Source organism: Lepidochelys kempii, chromosome 3 (genome assembly GCF_965140285.1).
Source record: "Lepidochelys kempii isolate rLepKem1 chromosome 3, rLepKem1.hap1, whole genome shotgun sequence".
NCBI lineage: Eukaryota > Metazoa > Chordata > Testudines > Cheloniidae > Lepidochelys > Lepidochelys kempii.
Window position 1 is genome coordinate 43,741,954 of NC_136382.1, and position 25,315 is coordinate 43,767,268.

At 42.8% G+C, this 25,315-nt stretch overlaps 1 protein-coding gene across 2 annotated transcripts in view; it reads right to left on the reverse strand.

The window, feature by feature from the left end:
• The window catches only part of CSMD1 (CUB and Sushi multiple domains 1), a 2,003,711-nt gene that overhangs the window by 662,482 nt on the left and 1,315,914 nt on the right, over positions 1-25,315 (reverse strand). For both annotated transcript variants that reach the window (XM_073336216.2, XM_073336215.2), the window contains exons 9-10: positions 9,512-9,636; positions 4,155-4,276 (exon numbers count right to left, since the gene is read on the reverse strand). In XM_073336216.2, the coding sequence (XP_073192317.1) occupies positions 4,155-4,276; positions 9,512-9,636 (247 nt within the window). The remainder of the gene's footprint in view (positions 1-4,154; positions 4,277-9,511; positions 9,637-25,315) is intronic.

Below are 25,315 nucleotides of genomic sequence, written 5' to 3' on the forward strand. Positions count from 1 at the left end.
ATGTTCTATTGTATTCACACACTAAAAGAACCCATAGGTAGCTCTGCAAAACAGAAATGATATAAGAAACTAAAATAAGAACATTTTTGTCTCCAATGTAATAAGTAGGAGAAAGTTTTAAATTTTCAAATATTTTACAGTGGCAACTTTAAAAAGAACTGCAATGTGTGTTGGCATAAACCTTTTGTGTATATTTAAATGTGTGCCAAAGTTTAGTTGTTAGACTGTATCAAGGACGAAAGAACGCAGTCAGACTACTGGTCTGTTTCCCCAGCTCAAGAAGGTCTGACACCAGCTACAGGCCTTTTTCAAGCTCTTCCCTCAGGGCTCAGTTTATTAAGTCAAACAAAAGTTAACAAAGGAAGACAAAGATATTTCTAGCTATTACCCTGACTGACACAGGCGGAAGGGGGCTGGAAACCTTTCACTCTGCACCCACCTCTCCGCTCTAGGGCCAGTCACAGGAGCAAACCTCCATCCTGCAGCTCTCCTCCTCCTCAGTAGAGTTCTCTAGTCTCAACCCTTTATAGGCATGACCTAACCCCTTTCCTGCTGGGGCTGATAATAAAACAGGGCTGGCTGCCCAAACACCTTCACCCTTAAAGGAGCAGACCACCTATTGCGAAACACATATCAAAATGGCTTTCATTTTCAAAACTCCCCAGGAATCCACAACAAAATAGCCTGAGGATTTCCAGTCAAAAATTAGTATTACACAGAGAAATATTATTGCTGTATATCCTTTCATAGGATTCTGAGGGTTGCTATATGAACTATATGGCAGAGGATGCACTGGTGAGAGTCTGTTAAAATTTGCAAAAAGAAAAGGAGTACTTGTGGCACCTTAGAGACTAACCAATTTATTTGAGCATGAGCTTTCGTGAGCTACAGCTCACTTCATCGGATGCATGCCGTGGAAACTGTAGCAGACTTTATATATACACAGAGAATATGAAAAAATACCTCCTCCCACCCCACTGTCCAGCTGGTAATAGCTTATCTAAAGTGATCATCAGGTGGGCCATTTCCAGCACAAATCCAGGTTTTCTCACCCTCCACCCCCCCACACAAATTCACTCTCCTGCTGGTGATAGCGAATTTGTGTGGGGGGGTGGAGGGTGAGAAAACCTGGATTTGTGCTGGAAATGGCCCACCTGATGATCACTTTAGATAAGCTATTACCAGCTGGACAGTGGGGTGGGAGGAGGTATTTTTTCATATTCTCTGTGTATATATAAAGTCTGCTACAGTTTCCACGGCATGCATCCGATGAAGTGAGCTGTAGCTCACGAAAGCTCATGCTCAAATAAATTGGTTAGTCTCTAAGGTGCCACAAGTACTCCTTTTCTTTTTGCGAATACAGACTAACACGGCTGTTACTCTGAAACCTGTTAAAATTTGGTAAAAAACGGATTTTTCCCAGTCTATCACAGGTATCCTTCTATGAAACACTGAAAATGTTGTCTGTCACTAGCAACACACCTAGAAGTTTTTAGGGATACACAAAAATGTAAGAGGTAGGTCTTAAAGATCTAAGCATTTTCTGTTTTCATGGTTTTGAGAGTTAAAAATAACTGCTTAACGTACTTTATGAATAAGCTATAACATATCACGATATCCTCACTTCTGCAAGTTTGTCCCTGATCCTGCAAATCCTATGCATGTGTTTAATTTTCAACAGATGAATTAGTCCCATTGACACCAACAGCACTCTTATTTGCTTAAAATTGTTCACATGCCTATGTTTGCATAGGATTGGTGCCTGAAATAGCATTTTGAACTCTAACAAATTTGATGCCTGGCTTTGTGGCTAATCACTTGCCACGAATTACAAGTGGAATTAGAATCAGCCAATGGGATGTTTTTGCAGTGCATATGAGTAAACTGAATTAATTTTAAGATTGAGGTGTGTGGACTGTTGTTGCAGCCTTAAACACACAAAAAATAGTAAGATAAGTAGCTCTAAGAGCCTGCTACTTTGGTCTACAGGCTAGAAAAATGCAATATGAGGCAAAGGACAGCTTATCTACACTTGGGGTTTGAAACAAAAGGGTAAGCAGGCACTTTCGCCCAGATCCACAAAGGGAAGTAGGTGCCTAAGTCCAAAATTTAGATCCTAAGCCCCTACTCAGCTGCTCCTTAACCCTGTAGGCCCCTACATTTTCAAGGTGCCTACATTTCTGCTGGAGATAGGGTGACTACTGCCACATCCTCAGAATACTACACATTCCAGTACTTCCAGAAACAGTGTGAACCTACCCATACCAGTGTGATCTCAAATACATGGTGCATGTGCATGGTGCATGTCGTTCAATGACGATGGTTTGCAGACCGTCTGCACTGTCATGGACGAGGATCCTTGTCAAAGTATGGGTGCCTGTACTGATGTGGAGAGAAACCTGCACTGATAAAGAGGAGACTGATTGAATGTTTCCTTCATCCCCCCTGGTGTCCTTCAAAAGGGGTGACCTAGCAGAAAAATACAGATAATCTTGCGGTACCAGGAAGCAAGTGGTAATCCAGAGGCTGGGGTCTCAGTACAAAGAGTCATTCAGAACCCATATATAGTGGGGACTCCGGCTCATCTAAAGCTGACAAGTCCCTGGAGTAGCAGAATTCCTGCAGTACCAAATGGATTGGTAGCAATGCAGCAGTTGAGGTGGATGATACCATTGATTTGGAGTGCGTAGGTGCTGGAGGCTGAAGGTGTCTGGTGCTTCAATTTTGCCAGTACTGGCAGTTGTGAATGAGAAGGCATTGATAGTAAGTCTGACATAGATGATGCCATTCTAGAGGACTGTATGTTCTTCGCCTTCCTGACCTTTATACATAGTACTCTGGAGTCGTGCTTCTCTGAAGCATTCCAGGATCTACTGGCCCTACTGGTACCAGAAGAGGAGTCCTTTGGCTCCATGATACTAAGCGGAGAGGTCAAAGCCTCCAACTCCACAAACTTAACAGGAAACCAGGACCTTTTGGGAGCCAACTCATTATGATGGGAAATGGAGCTCCTCTTCAGATCTATCTCTGCGTCCTCTGAAGTCTTCCCCCTCTTAGGGGAGACCTTGGCCTAGGATGGAGGGGAACTGAATCTGTCTGAAGACAGATGTATGAGGAGGAGGTCCTGACCTGACTTGCGCTCTATATACAACCTTGTGTCACACATTGAGTGTATAAAGTGCATGCACATGCCAATGGACACTGCTAATGGACAATCTCCAATCAAGGGCTTGAGAGGCGCATGTGCGTCTCAAGTGGAGCACCCGTAGGGACACTACATAAAGAAGAACAATATATAAGGATGGTACACACCTATGTTTGCTTACAAAGTGTCCATCTTCTGGTGAGACATGCTGTTGGTTTCTTTTTTTTTAATATACTAATAGAAACAAAAATACATTGTTGCAAATAGAATTGGAATAGTTAACATTTGTAATGCTGAAAATATATATACACATTGTTCACTCTCTAGCTTTGCACAGCTGAGATATTCAGTCTTTTAGTGAAGAAAAGCAGGGGGAGTTTTATTCTGTTTCTTTATTCTTTCACAGTAGGGGGTCTCTATTTGACTTACATTGTCAGGAGATTGATTTTGCAGCAACACAAAAATGCATTGTGATAACATAACAGTACAAGCAGCAGACCAGGTTTTGCTTTTGGTGTACTATAATTAATCAGAATTATGTATGCAAAACTCTTAGGAAATACTAATTTTAAAACCCACAGTCATGTGTGTCAAGACAAATAAAATAAATGAAAACCATAATAACTAGGTAATAATATAAGGAACAAGAGTAGAGAAAATAATTTCCCCCCTTATCCATTTTAAGGCTCCTGAATAATGATCATGCCCCCATGGCATATCTTGCAGAATTAGTCCCCATTTGATATATTGTTGTACCTGATTTTACATAACATGCTGGGACATTTATTTACATTTTGGAGGCTTGGACTGAAACCTACAATTCAAAAGGGACAATATCTTAGGTTTTAGTCATTCGTATTTTGTTTTGTTTTTTCAAAATCCTACATTTATTCGTAGCATCTGGATATTAGGAATCAGTACATTCATAACATACGTTGAAGCAAAGATCCCTTAATCCCATGTTCACCAAATCTACATGTTTGGACAATCAGACAGATAAAAGGCATACCTTTTCTGGATCTGTTGTTGTGATAACCCACACACAGTGTGCGTTGTCTTCATATTGAACTGGGTAATTAGGTGATGTAATAATTCCACTTGGTCCACGCAGATTAGAACCACATGTTCTAGCTAGAATAATTAGCACAAAGAGAAAAGGAATTATTTTTTTGCAGTGGAAAGTAATTTTGGGGAAACTATTTACAAAAAACTATTTTATCATTAACAGTCTATTGTACAATAATGACTACAATAATAGTCAGTAAAATAATCCTGTGCTGAAGAAGTTAGAATGGATTTCAAAATCCTTGAAAAAAGACTTAAAGAAGAAACACAGGAGTGTTTTTCAGTTCATGAAAAAAAATAATTACTCTACCTTATCTTTATTCTTATTGTAAGTGAATTCCCCACATGGCAAGGGGAAGTTTCACCTCAGTGGCACCACTGTCCACTGGCAGGCACAAATGTTCTTTCAAGGTTGCTCTGCAGGTTTTTTGGCATAGACAGCAGAAACATTAGATGAGAATGTATTGCTCTTTGTAACAGTTTCCCCTGCTCTACGCATGGATTTCTGTGATCTCTAAATCCGTCCCATTGCAGGGGATGGTCCAGGCATTCCTGGGTTCAACTCCACGCTCTCACAGATTTCCTATGTGACCTTGGCCAAATGTATAGGGATAAAATGTTCAAAATCTCCTTAGTGACTTAGGGTATGTCTACTCTGCAAAACCTACAGCTGGCCAATGCTAGCTAACTTGGGCTCATGGGGCTCGGGCTAAGGAGCTTACTTACAATGTAGATATTTGGGGTTAGGCCGCAGCCCAGACTCTGTGACCCTCCCACCTCATTAACTTTCAATGAGATTTAGGCATTGCATTGACTAGTGTTAATGCCAAACTTTTAGGCATCCTGCAGCCTAATGGCATTCACAACCTTGAGTTAGGTGTATTATGCATTAGGAGAATTGGGTGCCTAAATTAGGATTCTTAAATGCCAGTACACTGAATCACTAGCTAGTAGAAAATGCTGAGGAGAGGGGTGGAGCTTAATTGCACTCCACTCAGGTAGTTGGGTGCCTGAGTCCAGAGTAGAGGGAGGCACCTATCTCTACTTGGGATTCACAGCATGAACTCTTCCCCGGAGTTAGGCAACTACGCCATTTTTGCAAGAGCTGCCACTGGGTCTCTTCCCAAGGGAGTCCCCTAACTACTGGCATATAGAGTGATTCTCACCCTCCCTCTGGCCTAATGAATATTACATTTATACACAGTAGAACAGCTTAAACAGGAGAGCACCACCCCAAAATAACCCCCAGATCAGTGGTGAGGGCACTTTCCTGAGATGTGGGAGACAAAAGTCAAAATTCCCTTGCCATATCAGGCAGAGGGAGGCAACTGAACTTGGGTCTCCCACATCTTGGGTGAGTTCCCTAACCACGGGGCTAAATGATAAAAATGGAGGAATGCTGCCTTCTGTCTGTTTTGTGTGGGTTTAGGCCTTCTCTGAGCAGACCTACTGGATTAGGCCCAGAAGGCAAAATAGGTGGAGGAATGTCTACTCTATGAATCTTGCTGTGGCTTAGGGATGAGTTAAGCACCAAGCTGCCAGACAATGTCAGGACTTAGATGGCTGATCACCTGCCCAGCCACTGAAATGTAGTCATGTTTGGGGACATTAATGGTGGAAATGTAGGTGGTGCCTCAGGATTTTAGGCACTTACAGGGTTATGCAGCAGCTTAGTGGGGGTTTCATGAATGCCAGTGGTGCCTAAACTTTGGACTTAGGCACCTAAAGTGGCAATAACAACAGTGTCAGCAGAAAAGCCAAATGCATCCTTGCATCCATATAGGTAATTCTACCAAAGCATGAATGAAGACCACTAGCAAGCTAAGCATGTCTATCATATGGAGAAGTATCAGTGTTCAGATTTAACAACATGAAAGGGAAATAACATATTTAGCAGATCAGCATCTCCTGACTGTACCAACCAAGAGTAACTTTAACCATTAGAATAACAGGACCAGAATCATGAGATCTGAACTAGAGGATACTTTGGCTCCATGACCCAGTAGATGCATCATAGCTCCAGTGGTCCAACCAGAAGAAAATTAACTTTTATTGTGCCATTTCTTAAATTTTAGCATATTTCTTCTATAAGTCTGACCATATTTTGGCCTTGATTCCAAAGGTGATACAAATATTTGGGCAGAGCTAGGACCCTAACAAATTCACAGCCATGAAAAATGGTCACGGACCATGAAATCTGGTCTCCCCCTGTTAAATCTGGTCTTTTGTGTGCTTTTACCCTATCCTATAGAGATTTCATGGGTGAGAGTCTCAAACTGTGTTTCTCAAACTGGAGATCCTGACCTAAAAGGGGGTTACAAGGTTATTTTTTTGGGGGGGGGGGGAGGGTCACAGTATTGCAACCCTTACTTCTGCGCTGCCTTCAGAGCTGGGCGAATGGAGAGTGGTGGCAGCTGCTGACCAACGGCCAAGCTCTGAAGGCAGCAGCACTGAAGTAAGGGTGGCAATACCATACCATGCCATCCTTACTTCTTCACTGCTGCTGGCAGCAGCTCTGCCTTCAGAGCTGAGCTCCCACCAGCAGCCACCACTCTCTGGTCAACCAGCTCTGAAGGCATCACCACTGCCAGCAGCGGCGCAGAAGTGAGGGTAGCAGTACCGCAACCCCCGCGCCCTACAATAACTTTGTGACCCCCCTCCCAACTTCTTTTTGGATCAGGACCCATACAAGTAGAACACCATGAAATTTCAGATTTAAATATCTGAAATCATGAAATTTATGGTTTTTTTTTAAAATCCCATGACCAAAAAATTGACCAAAATGGGCTGTCAATTTGGCAGGGCCCTAGCCATAAGAAAATCACCCAAAATTGTTCAACGCAGTTACTTAATTGTTATGTCTATTTTTCTACATTAAAGTATATGCAGATAACTTTTGTAAGTAATTTGAAATTGACTTATTTGTGCCTGACGCTTTGGAGAGGCAAAATTTTAATATTAAAGAAATACGTTAATTAGAAAATCTGGGAGTTGGACTCATAATAAAATTAATAGTCAAGTCTACACTGTGGCTTTTAGTTGCTGCCCGCCATTTGACGGAGTGTGGACCTCCCCCATCCAACTGCAGGTACAATGTTTCCTGGAGCTTAAAGTCACATACAAGGAAAAGCCTGCTGTGTCAATTTGTAGGAGGGTGTAGTTTGTGTTTCCCACACTGCAGCTGGCCAAATCTCCTCAGAGGCATGGAGAAAAGACCTGGGCCAAGTTCCATTTCCTCCCTGGTCCTTCTGCCATTGGCTTGCAATCTAACTGTGATAGTAGTATCTAAATGTAAAAGAGAGAGCAAGGACTGCAACTGAGACTACACCTAAAGACAGGTTTGGAAACCAAAGCTAATGCAAAATACAGTGACATAAAGGTAGAATTCATGGTTTACTAAATAGATTAGCATAGGCAGTTGAATCAGAGTCCTTTAGCTATAAATAGGAGTTACGGTAAGGTATACTTTCTATGAGAATTCAACTTTGAAACTTAATCCCTGTCTTGTCAGCCACAGCCTACGTTTTCCTCATCAGGCTTTTGAAGATGGGGTGGGCTGAAGACTTTGGTGGGTTGTGTTTGTTTTATTATCCACATGGATACTTGATATTTGTTTAAGGAATTTGATGAACCGTTCAAATTCAATAAAGAGAAATGCAAAGTACTGCACCTAAGAAAGAACAATCAGTTGTACACATACAAAATGGGAAATGACTGCCTAGGAAGGCGTACTGCGGAAAGGGATCTGGGGGTCATAGTGGATCACAAGCTAAATATGAGTCAACAGTGTAACGCTGTTGCAAAAAAAGTGATCATCCTTCTGGGATGTATTAGCAGGAGTATTGTAAGCAAGACACGAGAAGTAATTCTTCTGCTCTACTCCACGCTGATTAGGCCTCAACTGGAGTATTGTGTCCAGTTCTGGGCACCACATTTCAGGAAAGATGTGGACAAATTAGAGAAAGTCCAGAGAAGAGCACCAAAAAAATTAATGGTCTAGAAAATATGACCTATGAGGGCAGATTGAAAAAAATGGGTTTGTTTAGCCTGGAGAAGAGAAGACTGAGAGGGGACATGATAACAGTTTTCAAGAACATAAAGGGTTGTTACAAGGAGGAGGGAGAAAACCTCTGAGGATAGGACAAGAAGCAATGCTCTTAAATTGCAGCAAGGGTGGTTTAGGTTGGAGATTAGGAAAAGCTTCCTGTCAGAGTGGTTAAGTACTGGAATAAATTTCCTAGGGAGTTTGTGGATTCTCTATCATTGGAGATTTTTAAGAGAAAGTTAGACAAACACCTGTCAGGGATGGTCTAGATAATACTCAGTCCTGCCATGAGTGCAGGGGACTGGACTAGATGATCTCTTGAGGTCCCTTCCAGTCCTATGATTATAGTGTATGTTGCATTGTACAGTTTAATTTATGAGATGGGAACACAGAGTATTGGCACCTTTGGAAGCCTGTCTATATAAATAGAGGTTGGCCCGCGGGTAGTGATGGAGCCATATTTTGTAACCAGGGAGGCAATGGGTCACTAATAGTGCCATCTTCAATTATACCCATTGGTTTGCTAATTTCACCCATTATCATGCTTGTGTATTAGGACAGCAATATGGTATTACTGCAGCTATTCAATGGGTACACTTCTCTTCATCCTGCCAAGGGTACACAGAGAACTCGCAGCATCACTTCCATCCTGGCACCACAACCCTAATAGCAGCCCAGTAGGCTCACTCTCCAGCCTCATCCCTCCAGTCCTCTGGTTGCAAAGGTACTCCACGTCCATGAGAGGCAGTAGCTATGCCAACAGGGGAAGCCCTCGCATTGACAAAGCACTGTCTACACACTGGGTTAGGTGTGTATAACTATGTTGCTTAGGGGTGTGGATTTTTCACAGTGACATAGTTATACTGATGTAAGTTTATAGTGTAGACTTGGCCTAAAACAATAAACCTTGCAGCTCCATAGAGGCTGGCTGCAATCTGATCCTCAGAGTGTTGTGCAGTGTTTTCGTGATGCAAATCACATTAATCTCTAGTTTTGGAAGTGTTTCTAAACAGATTATTGTCCCTTTAGAACTGAATTATACTATTTTTTTTCTTTTAGCAACAAGGAAAATAGAGGATTCATTTAACATCTTTCTTAGTTATCAGATGGAGGGAGTTAAAAGCACTTTAAAAAAATTTGCAGATGATATTAAATTGGAAGGACTTGCAAATATCAGAAAGGGCAGGGAAATAATACAAAGAGACCATGTTAGATTTTTTTAAAATGGAAAAAATGTTAAAGGAGTCAAATCTTACCACGACAGATTGGCCTGTGGTCACTCCAAGCAGCTAGTGTATCTGTCACTCTCTGGCAAGTGATGCTCTTAGAACCCTGGAGCACATAATTATCCTCACAGGAGAATTGTACACTTGCACCCACCCTGGGGATAATGGAAAGAAAAGGAGAAAGATTAAGCTCATTACAGAAACCATCAGGAATCCTTCATCAAACAACTATAGCACCACTAATTCAAGATCCAAACACGAATTTAAGGAAAAGTTCTCTTTTTTCAGATAAGAAAGAGCTTATATTCTACAGCAATGTTTCCCAAATTTGGGACACCGCTTGTACATGGAAAGCCCCTGGCAGGCCCAGCTGGTTTGTTTATCTGCCGTGTCTGCAGGTTCAGTCGATCGCGGCTCCCACTGGCTGTGCCCAGCCAATGGGGGCTGCAGGAAGCAGTTGCTAGTATGTCCCTCAGCTTGCGCTACTTCCCGCAGCCCCCATTGGCCGGGCACAGCGAACTGCGGCCAGTGGGAGCCGCGATCAGCCGAACTTGCGGACACGGCAGGTAAATAAACTGGCTGGGCCCACGAGGGGCTTTCCCTGCACAAGCGGTGTCCCAAGTTTGGGAAATGCTGCTCTACAGAGTAAGAATGATGAATGTAATCAGCCACCATTGAGTGAAAAAAAGGAAAACTCACTGTGCTGAACAATCCTCTTCTGAAACTTACTTCAGAGGGTTAAAGCAGGGATAAATTTGGTCTTAAATGTAGTGAAAGATGATTACTGTTACCAGAGGTGAAAGTGGGCTGGTACAGGCCGGTACAGCATACCGGTAAGAAGTGGCTGCCGGTATGGGCCTGTACGCTGCTCCTTTTGCCAACAGAGGGGGGCAAAAGGGGCAGTAGCCCCAGGGCCCAGCAATTTAAAAGGGCTCAGGGCTTGCGGCACTGACCAGAGCCCCGGGTCCTTTAAATCACTGCCGGAGCCCTGGGCAGTGCGGGGCCTAGCAGCACAGAAGGGCTAGCCGGGGGAGGCTGACCCCCAGCCCCACCCCTTCCACCCAAGGCCCTGCCCCTTCTGGGGGCCTGGAGCCAGGCCCCATACCGGTAAGTCTTTTATGTTACTTTCACCCCTTACTGTTACTATACATGGAGAAAACTTACTATAAGTAACTTCAGAACCAATGCATACGGTCTAGACAACAGTCTAAAGAACTTTTACTTCAGTGTCAGATAAAATATCTAGATATTTTAAAGGTCCTACTAAGCACTGGCACAGAACTGTAACAATAAAGTCTCAAAGCTATATGAGGGGCAGTTTGGGGCATAAAGCAGCTATGGCAATATAGCCACTACTTTCATGTTACATCCTGAAATGCTATGCAAGATAGCTACTTGAAAACATTTCTAACAATATGTTTTCCCATCAGAAAAGGCTGATTCAATTAAGATGAAACATTTGGTGGGAACATACAGTTTTCATCAAAATTTTAAATGAAAAATTATTGAAATGATTAATTTTGATAATGTAGAAATATTTCACTTAGACAATATAACCTAGTCTTAATGCAAATAGTTGAGTCAAAAAAGTTAAAACTAAATAAATTTCAACTTTTTGAAACAAAGTGAAAGCTTGAAGAGCAGTATTTTTTTTTTTATTTTTCCAGAATGAAGTGTTGGAATTTCATTCCATGGAAAATGTCAACATTTTGATATTTGTTCCTGTTCAGAAAGGGAAAAAATGAAATTTCTCATGGAATTTTGGGTTCTAGCCAGTTCTAATGTAAAATATATTATAAATATTCCATTATGAAGTTTATCTTAAACTCAGCCTTTCAAAACAATGTAAAAATACTGTGTAATTAAAACACTCTGTCTACCTGTACTTTTTCCCACACATAAGAGTTTCTACTGGTTGTTATATTCTTTGTTCCTGCACTAACTTATTGTGTAATCTTGCTGTGTGATGTTCAACAGCCACTGTATTTCAAGCATGGGTAAAATAATCACTACATATGAAATTTCTCTAGCTCAGTGTTTCTCAGCTTGCAGGTCATGATCCCCATGGAGGTTGGAGGGGAGGGGGGTCACAGAAGGCAATCAAGGTTTTGACATTTTTGTCACAGTCTAAAAGAATATTTCACACCCCCCACTTCCTACACACCCTTACCTGTCAAAGTCATGTATTTTATGTCAACCTCTCAAAACACAGTTAAATTATATAGGCTTATTGTTATGATGAGAGTTAATAGTATAAATGGATCACAAAATTGTTTGACTTTAAAAAGCCAACTTGAAGAGATTGAGAAATGCTGCTTTAGTTGGAATTTGCGTATGCTATTATTGCCCACCAGTAACTGAAAGCCCATACTGTCACATAGGTGTGGCAGTTGGGCCAAATTATCCACCCTCTGTGCAGTCTTCCTCATACAACCAATGAAACTGTTGCATGCAAATTAGCTGTAGAGTAAGAGTAGTGATTAGTTGCGTTACCTTCGCTATTACAATGGTCTAGGACTCTTGGCATAGCATAGGTACATGCCTTACTGTAGCTGTACACTGTGTGGGTGTAATTCATATAGTTAAAATGGCAAGTTCCAAATTTCTCCCCTCCTCCCCCACACTTTTACTGCTGAGTGGGGCTGTAGAGGGAGAATAATGGAGAGGTTTTTCTCTCCCCTTTACCACTCCTTTTTGAAATTTCAGTTTGGATTTGAATCAAAACAAAAATTTTGAATTGAAGCTAGACACAAAAAGATTCATGAAAAAGAGAAACAATACAATAAGATTTTCTTAGGAAAAAACCTGAACAAGTTTTGTTTCAAAATTTTCTCAGGAAAAAAAAATCAGAACATTTTTGTTTTAAAATTTTCATCAGAAAAAATATGAAACATTATGCCCTGCACCCTGGATTCCACAAAGCCTCATGTGAATTAAGGAATATGGGAATTTATTTATTAAATCCATTGTATATTTCATTTTTTTATTTTTTAAAATAATTAGATAAGTTGCCACTTCCCACAAAAAAAAAAAAGTTGTAATTGACTCAATATTGAGTTGCTTCTGTTCTCATTAAACAAATATTAAAATCAGAGGAAAATATGGTGGGAGTACAAGGCTGAGCATTAATTTAAATGACATTTCTTCCTCATATTTGAATTCACAGAGAGACACTTTCTCTCTTATTAAACTTAAGTAAAGTGTTAAGTGTTGGGCTTGGGGGTGGGAGGGGAGTTCGAAGAAGGAACTAACAGGTGAAAATCACAAAGCACACAAGATGATATTGTAATATTAGAGTGTCATTATTATGTTTAAAACTATGAAACCCTCACCAAAGGACTTGTCACCACTGAATCAGCAGTGTCTCCGCTGACTTGAAAATGAACCCTCTCCCTTTCCATCAATCTAAATCACTAAGTGTCTTTATGCAGTCTTGGGAAGCTGTTGAATAATGTGCCTTTTCACATATTGCAGCTCAGCATAATATCCACAGTCATCATTCTCCTGATAAGTGCAATAGCAGCTTCTCAGATCTTTACTTGAAACTACAAAAACATATTGCCTTTCTTTTGTTCTCCACAAAATATTTCATTTTTTTTCTAAAATCAATGTGAAGCAAAGAACAGCATTACTTTTCCTAAGAGAAAAGCTGAATGTGTTATTACACAGAGGGAAAAAAATCAAATTGATTTTTTTTTTATTTTTGTATATTCAGCAGCTCCTTTATGTAGCCATTAAAAGGGAGTCCTAATATATATAATAGTATTAGTTTCATGCTGTTTGCAGGTGAGAAGTAAATATTTAGGAGACAAGGAATAATCTTGGTCCCTTCATAATCCTACTGGCTACAATTGAGGAGGCTTTAAGACATTCAGAAAAATAGGACTTTGGATAAATGATGAATGAGTGAATGCACTGATATATGAGTTTTTATGTACAGGTAGTTATGTGCTACTCACTGTACTATTGGAGTACTTTAAAAAACATGAATGGATTTATCCTTACAACAGTCCTGTTAGGTAGCAGAGTATTATCTCCTCAAGGTCAAATGTGGGGGAGTGGAAGATAGAAATAGCATGATCCAGCCACAAATAAAGCTTCATCCACAAAAGGCATTCCTTTCACCGGAGACACCATTCACTTACAGCAGATGTTTAAAATATGATTACATCTGCTCTGTGGTTCCTTGAGGTTAGCTTCCCTTCAGTGGGATTCAAATACACCCATGGGCTTGTTGGGTTCCTTAGGCCTGGCTCCAACTAGGTGAAGCTCAGAGGCCTCCCTGGCATTACAGTAGTAGACTTTTTGGAATTGACTCCTTTTTGAGTTAAAAAAAAACAGCTAATCGTGGTAACTTCAAGACAATTGTGGTGCCAAAATAATACATTACTCATAGTATAAATCTTTTTAATATGATCCTTCTTCTCACTTTTCACATGCTTTGATTAGAGTGAAGTAGTTAACAATATTGGCATTTAAATGATCATTGGGTTCTGCATTAACATTTGTTTGAGATGAATGGGGCAATACATTCCTCAGAGCTATTGTTTCAGGCTCTCAGCAGACTCAGAGAGAGACAACATATGGATCATATTTTGAAGATTTTCTCCCTATCGTAAGTGCTAGAGTGCTCCTTTTCTAAAAAAAATGAAAGCTTACATTCTGGAGCACAATGTGGCAGCTTGGGAGAAGCATTAGTGCCCTGTACACGTGCATGATTCCTCTCCAGGGTGATTCCTATTATCCCCAGTTTTTACACGGGGAACTGAGACACAGAAAGAATAAGTGCTCATATAAAAAATCTCTGGTAGAGCCAGAAACTGAACCTAATTCTCCTGAGTCCAAGTGCAATGCCTCAAACACAAAAGCATCCTTCCTCCCCCATATAAGGAGATTATCTGGGTTGACTCATAATTGTGGCAAAATAATCTTACCATAAAGTTAGAACTGGAATATTTTGACAAACTGAAGCTAAGAGTAAACATTAGAACCAAACTTTTGGTATTATTATTACTACTATCAGTGGTTTGAAAGGAAATAACTTTTTTTCATAATCAATTTGCTTAAAATTTGGTTCCACTCTGAAAAGTGGCCCTCTTAAAATGGCACTGTGGAATTGTGGGGGACCATATTTATTGTCTCCATTATCTTAGGATGAAATTCTCAATTTACAAGTAAACAGATAGGCCATGGAGGAGAATGATGGGTTTTATTTTTCCCCACCAACTGTATACAGCTTAGGATCTCACAGTCAAATTGAGTTAATCCTTTGTTACAACCCCATTTCCAATAATGATCTGGCAGACCAATATTCTGTCTAGAGTTACATGTACACATTTTTTTGTGTTTCTGTAAGGTTAAAATGTGAGTCACAATTCCTCCCTGATTCTTCCATTGCACTGGGAAGGAATTAGTTACTACCTTCCTATATCTGGAGGAGCTTACTTCTCCACTGCATAGCAAGCTGCATGGAATGTGGAGGGAGGAGCACAAGTTGGAGGAGGGAAGATTTTGGAGATGGTACCATAAAGTCAGTGTGTGACCGGCTGTGACTAGAATGTTAGTTACAGTTGCAGCACCTCTGTAAATAGTTCTTTTTAAAAAGAGACAGTTTAGTTTAAGAAAGTTGGAAGTCCTCATGTTATTACCCAGCATGCAGTACACGAAACACCCTGTGCACCAGGCCAGCTACCTCAGCCAGCATGTGCGTGAGGAGCAGGGAGGAAGAACAGAAGAGAACATTCACATCATGAATAAGTGTGACAGAATTTGAGATTACAAGTCTTCTGTGTGGTTGCTCACACAGAGCAGAATTTAGGGCGGAATTTTATCCTGCAAATGGAACTATTTAACAATTCTGTTGAGGAATATGCAGAAAATAGAATCTAGCTCATTCTGTCATAACTCCACATGCTTCAGAAGGCTATCAGGATATAGCAAAGAATGTATTATTTGCCATTATAGCTGTCTGATATGAATCACAGGATGTAGATCTGAGTCAGAAGGTGCCATTTTTATATTGTCTCCAGAGTAGACTAGCCCCTTGGAACTTAGAGTGCATGTTTGTGAACCCCTTACTTACACTGAGGTGCAGTTACAGACAAGCAATTCCACTGACTGCTCACTACTGTGAGTAAGAGGCTCATAATAAAGACATATTAGGAGCAAAATCTTAATCCCATTGAAGTTACAGGCAAACTTCCCATTGAAATAATTGGAATCAGGATTTAGCCCTAAACATGGCCTGAGTCTATGACTCTTACTTACATTGAATAATATCTTAGTCAGAATGCAGTCCCATTAAAACTTCAACAGCTATCATAAGTAAAAACAGAGAACCTGAACTCATGTCTTACTAAGTAAATTCAGAAGTAACTCTCACATATTTTGGGTTAAGATGGATATTTAACAGTTACAGAACATTACATTTTGTTTTTATAATGTCCATTTATCTATTTTGAAAAAAAAAAGTCATTCTATGGAGTATTTCATGCCTGTAACAGAGCTATAGTGTTTTGATGATATTATACCCAAGAGTCAAACAAACATCTAAGAAGTGAAAGATAAAAAGACAGTTAATTATATTTATTGCAATAATCCACTGAAAATTAAAATAGCAAGGAAGATTTATTTTCCCAAACTTTCCCAATTAATATGTTCCTGTCATAAATATAAAGGGAAGGGTAAACCCCTTTAAAAACCCTCCTGGCCAGAGGAAAAATCCTCTCACCTGTAAAGGGTTAAGAAGCTAAAGGTAACTTCGCTGGCACCTGACCAAAATGACCAATGAGGAGACAAGATACTTTCAAAAGCTGGGAGGAGGGAGAGAAACAAAGGCTCTGTGTCTGTCGGTATGCTGCTTTTTGCCGGGGATAGACCAGGAATGGAGTCTTAGAACTTTTAGTAAGTAATCTAGCTAGGTATGTGTTAGATTATGATTTCTTTAAATGGCTGAGAAAAGAACTGTGCTGAATAGAATGACTATTTCTGTCTGTGTGTCTTTTTTGTAACTTAAGGTTTTGCCTAGAGGGATTCTCTATGTTTTGAATCTAATTACCCTGTAAGTTATCTACCATCCTGATTTTACAGAGGTGATTCCTTTACTTCTATTTACTTCTATTTCTATTAAAAGTCTTCTTGTAAGAAAACTGAATGCTTTTTCATTGTTCTCAGATCCAAGGGTTTGGGTCTGTGGTCACCTATGCAAATTGGTGAGGATTTTTACAAACCTTTCCCAGGAAGTGGGGTGCAAGGGTTGGGAGGATTTTGGGGGGAAAGACGTGTCCAAACTACGTTTCCCAGTAAACCCAGTTAGAGTTTGGTGGTGGCAGTGGATATTCCAAGGACAAAGGATAAAATTAATTTGTACCTTGGGGAAGTTTTAACCTAAGCTGTTAAAAGTAAGCTTAGGAGGTTTTCATGCAGGTCCCCACATCTGTACCCTAGAGTTCAGAGTGGGGGAGGAAGCTTGACAGTCCCAATGCAACACCTTAGATATACTTTTCAAATGAAGTTCTTTTCTTTGTTTTATAGGCTTAAATATGAAAATGATCAGAAAAATGTGTACATAAAAAGTTAAACATTTTAAAAAGTGTTTAAAATGTGTCCCCAAAGAGCAGCAAAATCTGTGATAGGTTTAGATTAGCTTATACCACATTAACCCCAGGTGTCAGTGATATTTAGTAACCGTACCTGTCCTGCAGACATAACATAATCAGGGTGCAATTGCGCATGCCTGTGCAGGAGGTTTGGAGATCGTGGTACATTACCAAACTAGTTCAGTAGCGCTTTTACCATGACACATGGCTGTGTGTGTGCATTAGGCTTATGAAATCAAAAGCAATTGTTGTTGTGATGGGGCAACCATTATTTTAATACCAGCCTCAAAGAAAATGAACACAATTTGCAAACATAGGCCTTGATACTGCAAGAGACATGTTTAACTTCACCCAAGTGGATGAAATCCTGGCTCTATTGAGGTCATGGCAAAAGTCCCATTGAAATCCTGGCTCTGCTGAAGTCACCCTATGAGCAGTCGCTGCTGAAGTCAGCGGGACTACTCAGAGGATGTAATATAAGGAATATGAATAAATCCTTGAAGTACTGACAGTTAATTTGCAGTTTTAGAACCTTACATTTCTTAATGGACTTCAGGAAGTTAGTGTTTTGTTTTTTTAAACAGGAACTTGTTGTTCTCCAAGTATTCAATGGAATTTTTCTGAAAGGGAAAGGAATTCCCCAGCAGAACAGGTGGAATTTTAATGCTACAAACCTTTTGCTTCAGAAATTAATACACATAATTGTCTTGTTTTGGTAGAAACATGTGGATTACATAATATTAGTTTCTTTGGTTGATTAAATCTCAAAAATCATGGCCAATTCATTTAACATATTGTCTTAAAAATGTCAAGCCTACATCTTGATACGATGTATATTTTTAACTAATAGTTTCCAACATTTGTTTATTTTAAATCTAAATCCTCACAATTCCATGTAATGAATAAATGAGATAAGGTAGAAATTTTCCCTTAAAGGAACAAACAGTGTGCTGTCAACATTATTTGATATAAATACAGTGTAATGATAGGAGACTGACATTTCATTTGACTGACGTAAGTTGACCATGACTTTAGAGATGTCTTGAAGTTCGGGAGTATCAACAAGCCTATATTTCAACCATGGTAAGAACAAGAAGTCTCTTGTTTTTCTACTACTACTCAAATTAATTTACCAATGGTGGGTGCTGTGTGCATTATTTTTTTATTTCCTGGACATTGAGATCTCTCTCTATCTAAAATACTTTTAAAGCTTCCAACATGATCCTCTACTTCCTGTCCTTTTCCTACTGCTCATTCCCTCCCCAGGTACAACAGGCACTATTTTAAGACCAAGGTATTATTCACATTGGTCTTTTCTAAATTCCTTGAAATAAAATACATTTCAGATGTCAAGTCCCAGATTGGGTCCCTAACTAAATTGCAAATGCATGTCTAGACCGGCAAGTAATAGTTAGCCGACACTTTAATTAGTAAAATCTAATAGTTTTTTTTACAATTTTAACAATTTTAACCTAATTGTTTATCAGTTAAGCTACCAAATTTTGATACAAAACTGGCCCTAAACATGTGTTCAGTGTGTACTAGGTCTTTGGAGTAGTGTTTGTCTTTTCTTAATCTCGTTCACCCAACATCTTGAAAGAAGAAAAGCAGGGGTCCATATTATCCTAGTTTATGAAACTCTCCCCTCTGAATTGAGGCAACACAAATAACCCTTCAAATGAATCACTTCTGACCTGTTCAGCTGCCGAACCTTCCTACACTCATACACAACGTGGATCACAATAGCCTGCAGGAGGATTTCATGCCTTATATTAGTCAGGGTACCACAAAAACTAGACATGACCTCCTTTGAATACTGTCTAGAGGAGAAACATGCATATATATTGATAGCGGTCCTGACCTAAACTTCTTACACTGTTCACATATTTCAATTAGCCTTTATCCATCTAAAAGGAAAATTATACAGGGAATACTATAGGGCAGTTTCTTTGTTCAATAACTCATAGCACTAATAAGCATTGAGGTGTTAAAGAACTGTTGAAACACTTTTGACTATAGGGATTGATTAGCAAGGCAAATTGGACTATTTAGATGAAAGTAATAAAACAATGTATATTTGCAGTTCCAATACATCAATTAGGCAATATATTAAAAAAGAAGTACTGAAAAAGACAGTTACCTTTTCCATAACTGGTGTTCTTCAGGATGTGTTGATTATGTCCATTCCATATTAGGTGTGTGTGCTTGCCACATGCACTGGTGCTGGAAGCTTTTCCCTCAGCAGTATCCGTAGGGGACCAGCTATGGCGCCCCTTGGAGTACCACCTGCATGGTGCAGTATAAAGGTGCCACTGGCTCCCCACCCCCTCAGTTCCTTCTTGCCAGAAACTCCAACAGTGGGGAAGGAGGGCAGGTCATGGGAATGGACATGAGCAACACATCCTGAAGAACACCAGTTACGGAAAAGGTAACTGTCTTTTCTTCTTCAAGTGCTTGCTCCATTCCATATTAGGTGACTCCCAAGCAGTACCCCTGGAGGTGGGTAGGAGTTCACGAACGTGTATATTGCAACACAGCTCTGGCGAACCTAGTGTAGTCTCTGGGCTGCTAAGTGATGGCATAATGCACCGTGAGCGTGTGGACAGAGGACCACGTAGTGGCTTTACAGATGTCTTGGATAGGGATATGTGCCAGGAAGGCCACCGAAGATGCCTGAGCACTAGTCGTCTGGGCTCTGACAATCGGCGGCGGCGGGACCCCCGCCAGGTCATAACAGGTCCTTATGCAAGAGGTGATCCAATTGGAAATCCTCTGCAAAGACACTGGAAGGCCCTTCATCCTATCTGCTGTAGCGATGAAGAGCTGAGTTGATTCATGGAAAGGCTTGGTACCTTCTAGGTAAAAAGCCAAGGCCCTTCAGACGTCCAGCATGTGAAGAAACCTCTCTTCACTGGTCTTGTGTGGTTTGGGACAGAACACCGGGAGGAAGATGTCCTGGTTCATATGGAAGGTAGACACCACTTTCAGCAGGAAGGCCGGGTGGGCCACAGCTAAACTTTGTCTTCGTAGAAGACTGTGTAGGGCGGTTCTGAGGTCTAGGCTTTAATCTCGTCTCATCACTGTCACCACCACCAGGAACTTTTCATGACAGGTGGGAAAGGGAGCAGGAGCCCAGTGTCTCAAAGGGTGGGCCCATGAGCCTAGAGAGGACCAAGTTAAAATCCTACTGCGGGACAGGGGTCTGTACCTGTGGGAATAGTCTCTCGAGCCCTCTCAAGAATCTAACTTTCATGTCATGGGAAAACACTGTCTGGCCTTGGATCGGTGAGTGAAAAGCAGATATGGCCATAAGAGGCACTCTAATGGAAGAGTGTGCCAGGCCCTAGTTCCTCAAATGAAGCAGGTAGTCTAAGACAGACTGTATGGAAGAGCGCAAGGGAGAGATGCCACCCAGTGTGAGAACCTCATCCACTTGGCCAGGTAAGTCAGTCTGGTTGAGAGCTTCCTACTTTCCAGAAGGATCTGTTGGACCTCCTCTGAACAGGTCTGCTCCAGGTTCAGCCACGCAGCATCCATGCCAAGAGGTGGAGGGATGCAAGGTTGGGGTGTAAGAGCCGAGCGTGGTTCTGTGACAACAGGTCCGGTTGGTTGGGCAGGGGCCAAGGAAGAGCCACTGTTCATGAGAATGCCGGGCTAGTTCTGGCAAGGCCGTGCCGGGGCAATCATGATGACCTGCACCCTGTCTCTCTATCTTTCCCAGGACCTTGGTGATGAGTGAAATTAGAGGGAATGTGTACATCAGGCTCTCCAACCACGACATGAGGAAGGCATTGGAGAGGGAGTCCTTGCCCAGAACAAAACCAATGACATTTTCAGTTTTGCCTGGTGGCGAAGAGGTCCACTTGGAGTTTCCCACCTCTGAAAGATCATGTACTACTTCCAGGTGGAGCGACCACTCATGGTGAGAGGAGAAGGCCCTGCTGAGGTGATTTGCTAGCATGCTCTTGATGCCAGGGAGGAGACAAGCCTCCAGGTGGATCTCGTGGTCGATGCAGAAGTTCCAGAGATAGAGTGCCTCTTGGCAGAGAGCCAACAAGCATGCTCCCACTTGCCTGTTGATGTAGACCATCGAGGCTGTGTTGTCCATTAGGTCTCTCACCACCTTTCCCGATAGGTGGGGCAGGAAGACCCCACATGCCAAGCAGACCGCTCTGAGTTCTTTGATGTTTATGTATAGTGCCATCTCCTCTGGGGACCACATACCCGAGGTCTGGAGATCTCCAAGGTGCACATCCCAGCTGAGGTCTGAGATGTCTGATAATAACTCAACAGAGTGAGGAGGGTTGTTGAACAGAACTCCCTCTAGGACTGTCTAACGATCGGTCCACCATCAAAACGAGGTGAGTATCACCAGGGGGATGGTAATGATCTTTTCCAGGTAATCCCTGGAATGGGAATAGACCGTCGCCAGCCATTGCTGCAGGTGCTGCATCCGGAGCCTGGCATGGTGACAACGTATGTGCAAGGGTCCTGCACTTAGGACGGAAGAATCCAATGCACCGCTACAGACTAGGGGCCGAATGGCTAGGCAGCAGTTCTGCGGAAAAGGACCTAGGAGTGACAGTGGATGAGAAGCTGGATATGAGTCAGCAGTGTGCCTTTGTTGCCAAGAAGGCCAATGGCATTTTGGGATGTATAAGTAGGGGTATAGCGAGCAGATCGAGGGACGTGATCGTTCCCCTCTATTCGACATTGGTGAGGCCTCATCTGGAGTACTGTGTCCAGTTTTGGGCCCCACACTACAAGAAGGATGTGGATAAATTGGAGAGAGTCCAGCGAAGGGCAACAAAAATGATTAGGGGTCTAGAACACATGACTTATGAGGAGAGGCTGAGGGAGCTGGGATTGTTTAGTCTGCAGGAGAGAAGAATGAGGGGGGATTTGATAGCTGCTTTCATCTACCTGAAAGGGGGTTCCAAAGAGGATGGCTCTAGACTGTTCTCAATGGTAGCAGATGACAGAACGAGGAGTAATGGTCTCAAGTTGCAGCGGGGGAGGTTTAGATTGGATATTAGGAAAAACTTTTTCACTAGGAGGATGGTGAAATACTGGAATGCGTTACCTAGGGAGGTGGTAGAATCTCCTTCCTTAGAGGTTTTTAAGGTCAGGCTTGACAAAGCCCTGGCTGGGATGATTTAACTGGGAATTGGTCCTGCTTCGAGCAGGGGGTTGGACTAGATGACCTTCTGGGGTCCCTTCCAACCCTGATATTCTATGATTTTAAGTTGCCACGTGGTCCAGCAGATGCAGGTAGACCCTGGCTGTAGTCGGGGGAACGTGGACACCTCCCTGATAAGGTCTGACAATGTCCAAAACCTTCCTAATGGCAGGAACACTCTCGCACAGATCGAGTCAAGCACCACCCCGATGAATTCTATACTTTGCACTGGAACTAATGTAGACTTTCTGTCATTCACCAATAGGCCCAGAGAGCAGCACGTGGCTTGCAGTACCGCAACATCCTTTTGGATCTGAGACCTGGAGCTGCCCTTTACCAGCCAGTGATCAAGGCACGGATATATCTGGATACCCTGGTGCCTGAGGAAGCTGCCACCACCGACATGCAGTGTGTAAATGTCTTTGGTGCTGTTGCCGGGCCAAATGGGAAGACCGTATATTAATAGTGGCCAATAGGAGCATGAATCGAAGAAAACACCCATGTCCTTGGAAGATCGTTATGTGGAAGTATGTGTCCTTTAGGTCAAGGACAGCATACCAGTATCTCGGATCCAGGGAGGGGTTGATATAGGCCAGGGAGACGATGTGGAACTTTAGCTTTTTTAGGTACTTGTTGAGGTCTCGCAGGTCCAGAATGGGACTTAGTCTGCCCTTGACCTTTGAGATTAAAAAAGTATTGGGAATAAAACACGCTGTTCCTGCACTTGAGAGGAACTTCCTCCACTGCTCACAACTGCAGCAACCCTTGAACCTCCTGCACGAGAGATTCTCATGAGAAGGATCCCTGAAGAGGGACGGAGAAGGGGGCTGGGGAGGGGTAGAAAGAAACTGGAGGGTATAGCCCTGCGCCACTGTATTCAGAACCCAGACATATGAGGTTATAGTGGTCCATGCAGGGAGAAAAAGGGAAAGGCGATTGGAAAAAAACTGGGGAAGATGGATCTGGGGAATAGGCTGGTAGGTTTCCCGCAAGCGCAGCCTCAGAATGGTCACTTGGTTTCTTGTTTATTTCAGATGGATCCCGACTGAGCGGGGGATGAAGGAGGATGCCTTGGTCAGCGTTTATAGCCCTTGGCCTTCTTATGAGGCGGGTTCTGCCAAGGATGGCTCCCTGGTCCCTGAGGCTGTTGCAGTTTGAACCACTTATGTGCTGGGCCTGGGACGTACAGCCCCAGAGTTTTCCAGGTGGTATAGGAGTCCTTTAAACCGTGCAGCTTGATATCAGTCTGTTCTGCAAATAGGGCCTGGATGTTGAAGGGAAGGTCCTGTATCGATTGCTGAGCCTCGGCGGACAAGCCCAAGAAGAGCAGCCAGGAAGCTCGCCGCATAGAGATGGCAGAGGCCATGGTGCGGGCTGCAGAGTCTGTTGCATCTGAAGCTGCCTGGAGGGCTGCTCTGGCTACCGCTATACCCTCCTCAACGATCGCCTGAAATTCCTTCCTGGATCCTTTGGGGAGCAAAGCCTCTAACTTTGCCATGGCCTGCCGCATGTTGTAATCATAGAGGCCAAGGAGGGCTTGGTCATTGGCCACTGTCAATTGCAGGCTGGAAGATGAATAAACTTGGCGTCCAAAAAAATCCAGCCTCCTTGAGTCTTTGTTTTTGGGGGTCGCCCCGGGTTGACCTTGCCTCTCTCTGTGGTTAAGTGCCTCAACCACCAGGGAATTGGGGGCCAGGTGAGAATATAAATACCCATGCCTCTTGGTTGGCAAAAAGTAATTGTGCTTGACCCTTTTGGAGATGGGGGCAAGGAGGGAGTCTGCCAAAAGGCAGTGGTAATCTTTGATACCCCCTCATGAAGGGGTAAAGTCATCTTGGCAGGAGCCAAGGAGCAGAGGATGTCAAACAGGGAGTCCGAGGTCTCCCTCAACTCCTTAGCCTGAAGCCCCAGGTTAGATGTGACCCTCTTCAATAGTTCCTGCTGTGCCTTAGCACCATCCTGAGGAACTGGGTGAGGGGGCTCTGTGATAGCCTTGTTTGGTGATGACGAGGATGATGCTGGTACTGCGGGAGCTTCAACGTCCATTAGTGGTCCAGCAGGCTGTTCCCCTGGGTCCTCCTGGACCTATGGGATCCTTCCCCCCAAGTCTCAGGCACTGGAGGGGATCAGAATGTTGAGGCTGCTGGCCTGTCTGAGGTTCCTGACTCTGAGCGGGCAGCCTGGGAAGGCTGGGTGAACCCACAGGGGTTCCATGGGCACCATGGTGCCAACCACTGTGCCTGGGGCCATAGGACAGGTTTCAGTGCTGATGATGTATGTGGCACTGCAGGCACCAGAGGCTGCCCCACAGTTAGGGAACCCTGCTCCATGCCAGAGCTATGGCCAGAGCAGTCGCTACCCAGCAACCAGGATTGACAAACTCTTGGCTGGGATGATTTAGTTGGGGATTGGTCCTGCTTTCAGCAGGTGATTGGACTAGATGACCTCCTGAGGTCTCTTCCAACCCCAATCTTCTATGATTCTATGACTGGGCAGAGCAACAGCTCTTATCTGACTAGTACCAGTCACTGCTCCTAGAGGTAAATCTGTCTGAATGGGTCGGACGTCTTGGTTGAGGGCCTCAGGGACTGATAGTGTTTGGTGGATCAGCATCAGAAACCCGGCGATCTATGCCTTATACTACCCGACCGGTAATGGGACATTGAGCGGGACCAGGAGTGATCACAAGCCGGTTTCCGGGAGGAATGTCCCAAATATGGTGGTCCCCGTCTTGGATACCAATGACAACAGTCAGGTGACCAGTGGCTTCAGTCCCCCAGTCGGTCCCGGAATCTGTACTGAGCTCTCAGCAACGCGAGGGGTCAGTCTTGGTGATCCTGCCGGGAGGCGCCTGCCCCTGTGGGTCTGCGCCAGGCTACTGGTGAGATACTCCTTGAATCCCGCTGTCGGTGCACAAGGTCTGGGGACTGAACAGGGCTCTGCTGAGCCTGCCTCTCTGGCTCTGAGGCATGACAGCTTCAGGAAGGTGAGTGGTGGCGGGACATCCCACAATATGGGGAACTGTTTAAATGATTTAATTGGGGATCGGTCTTGCTT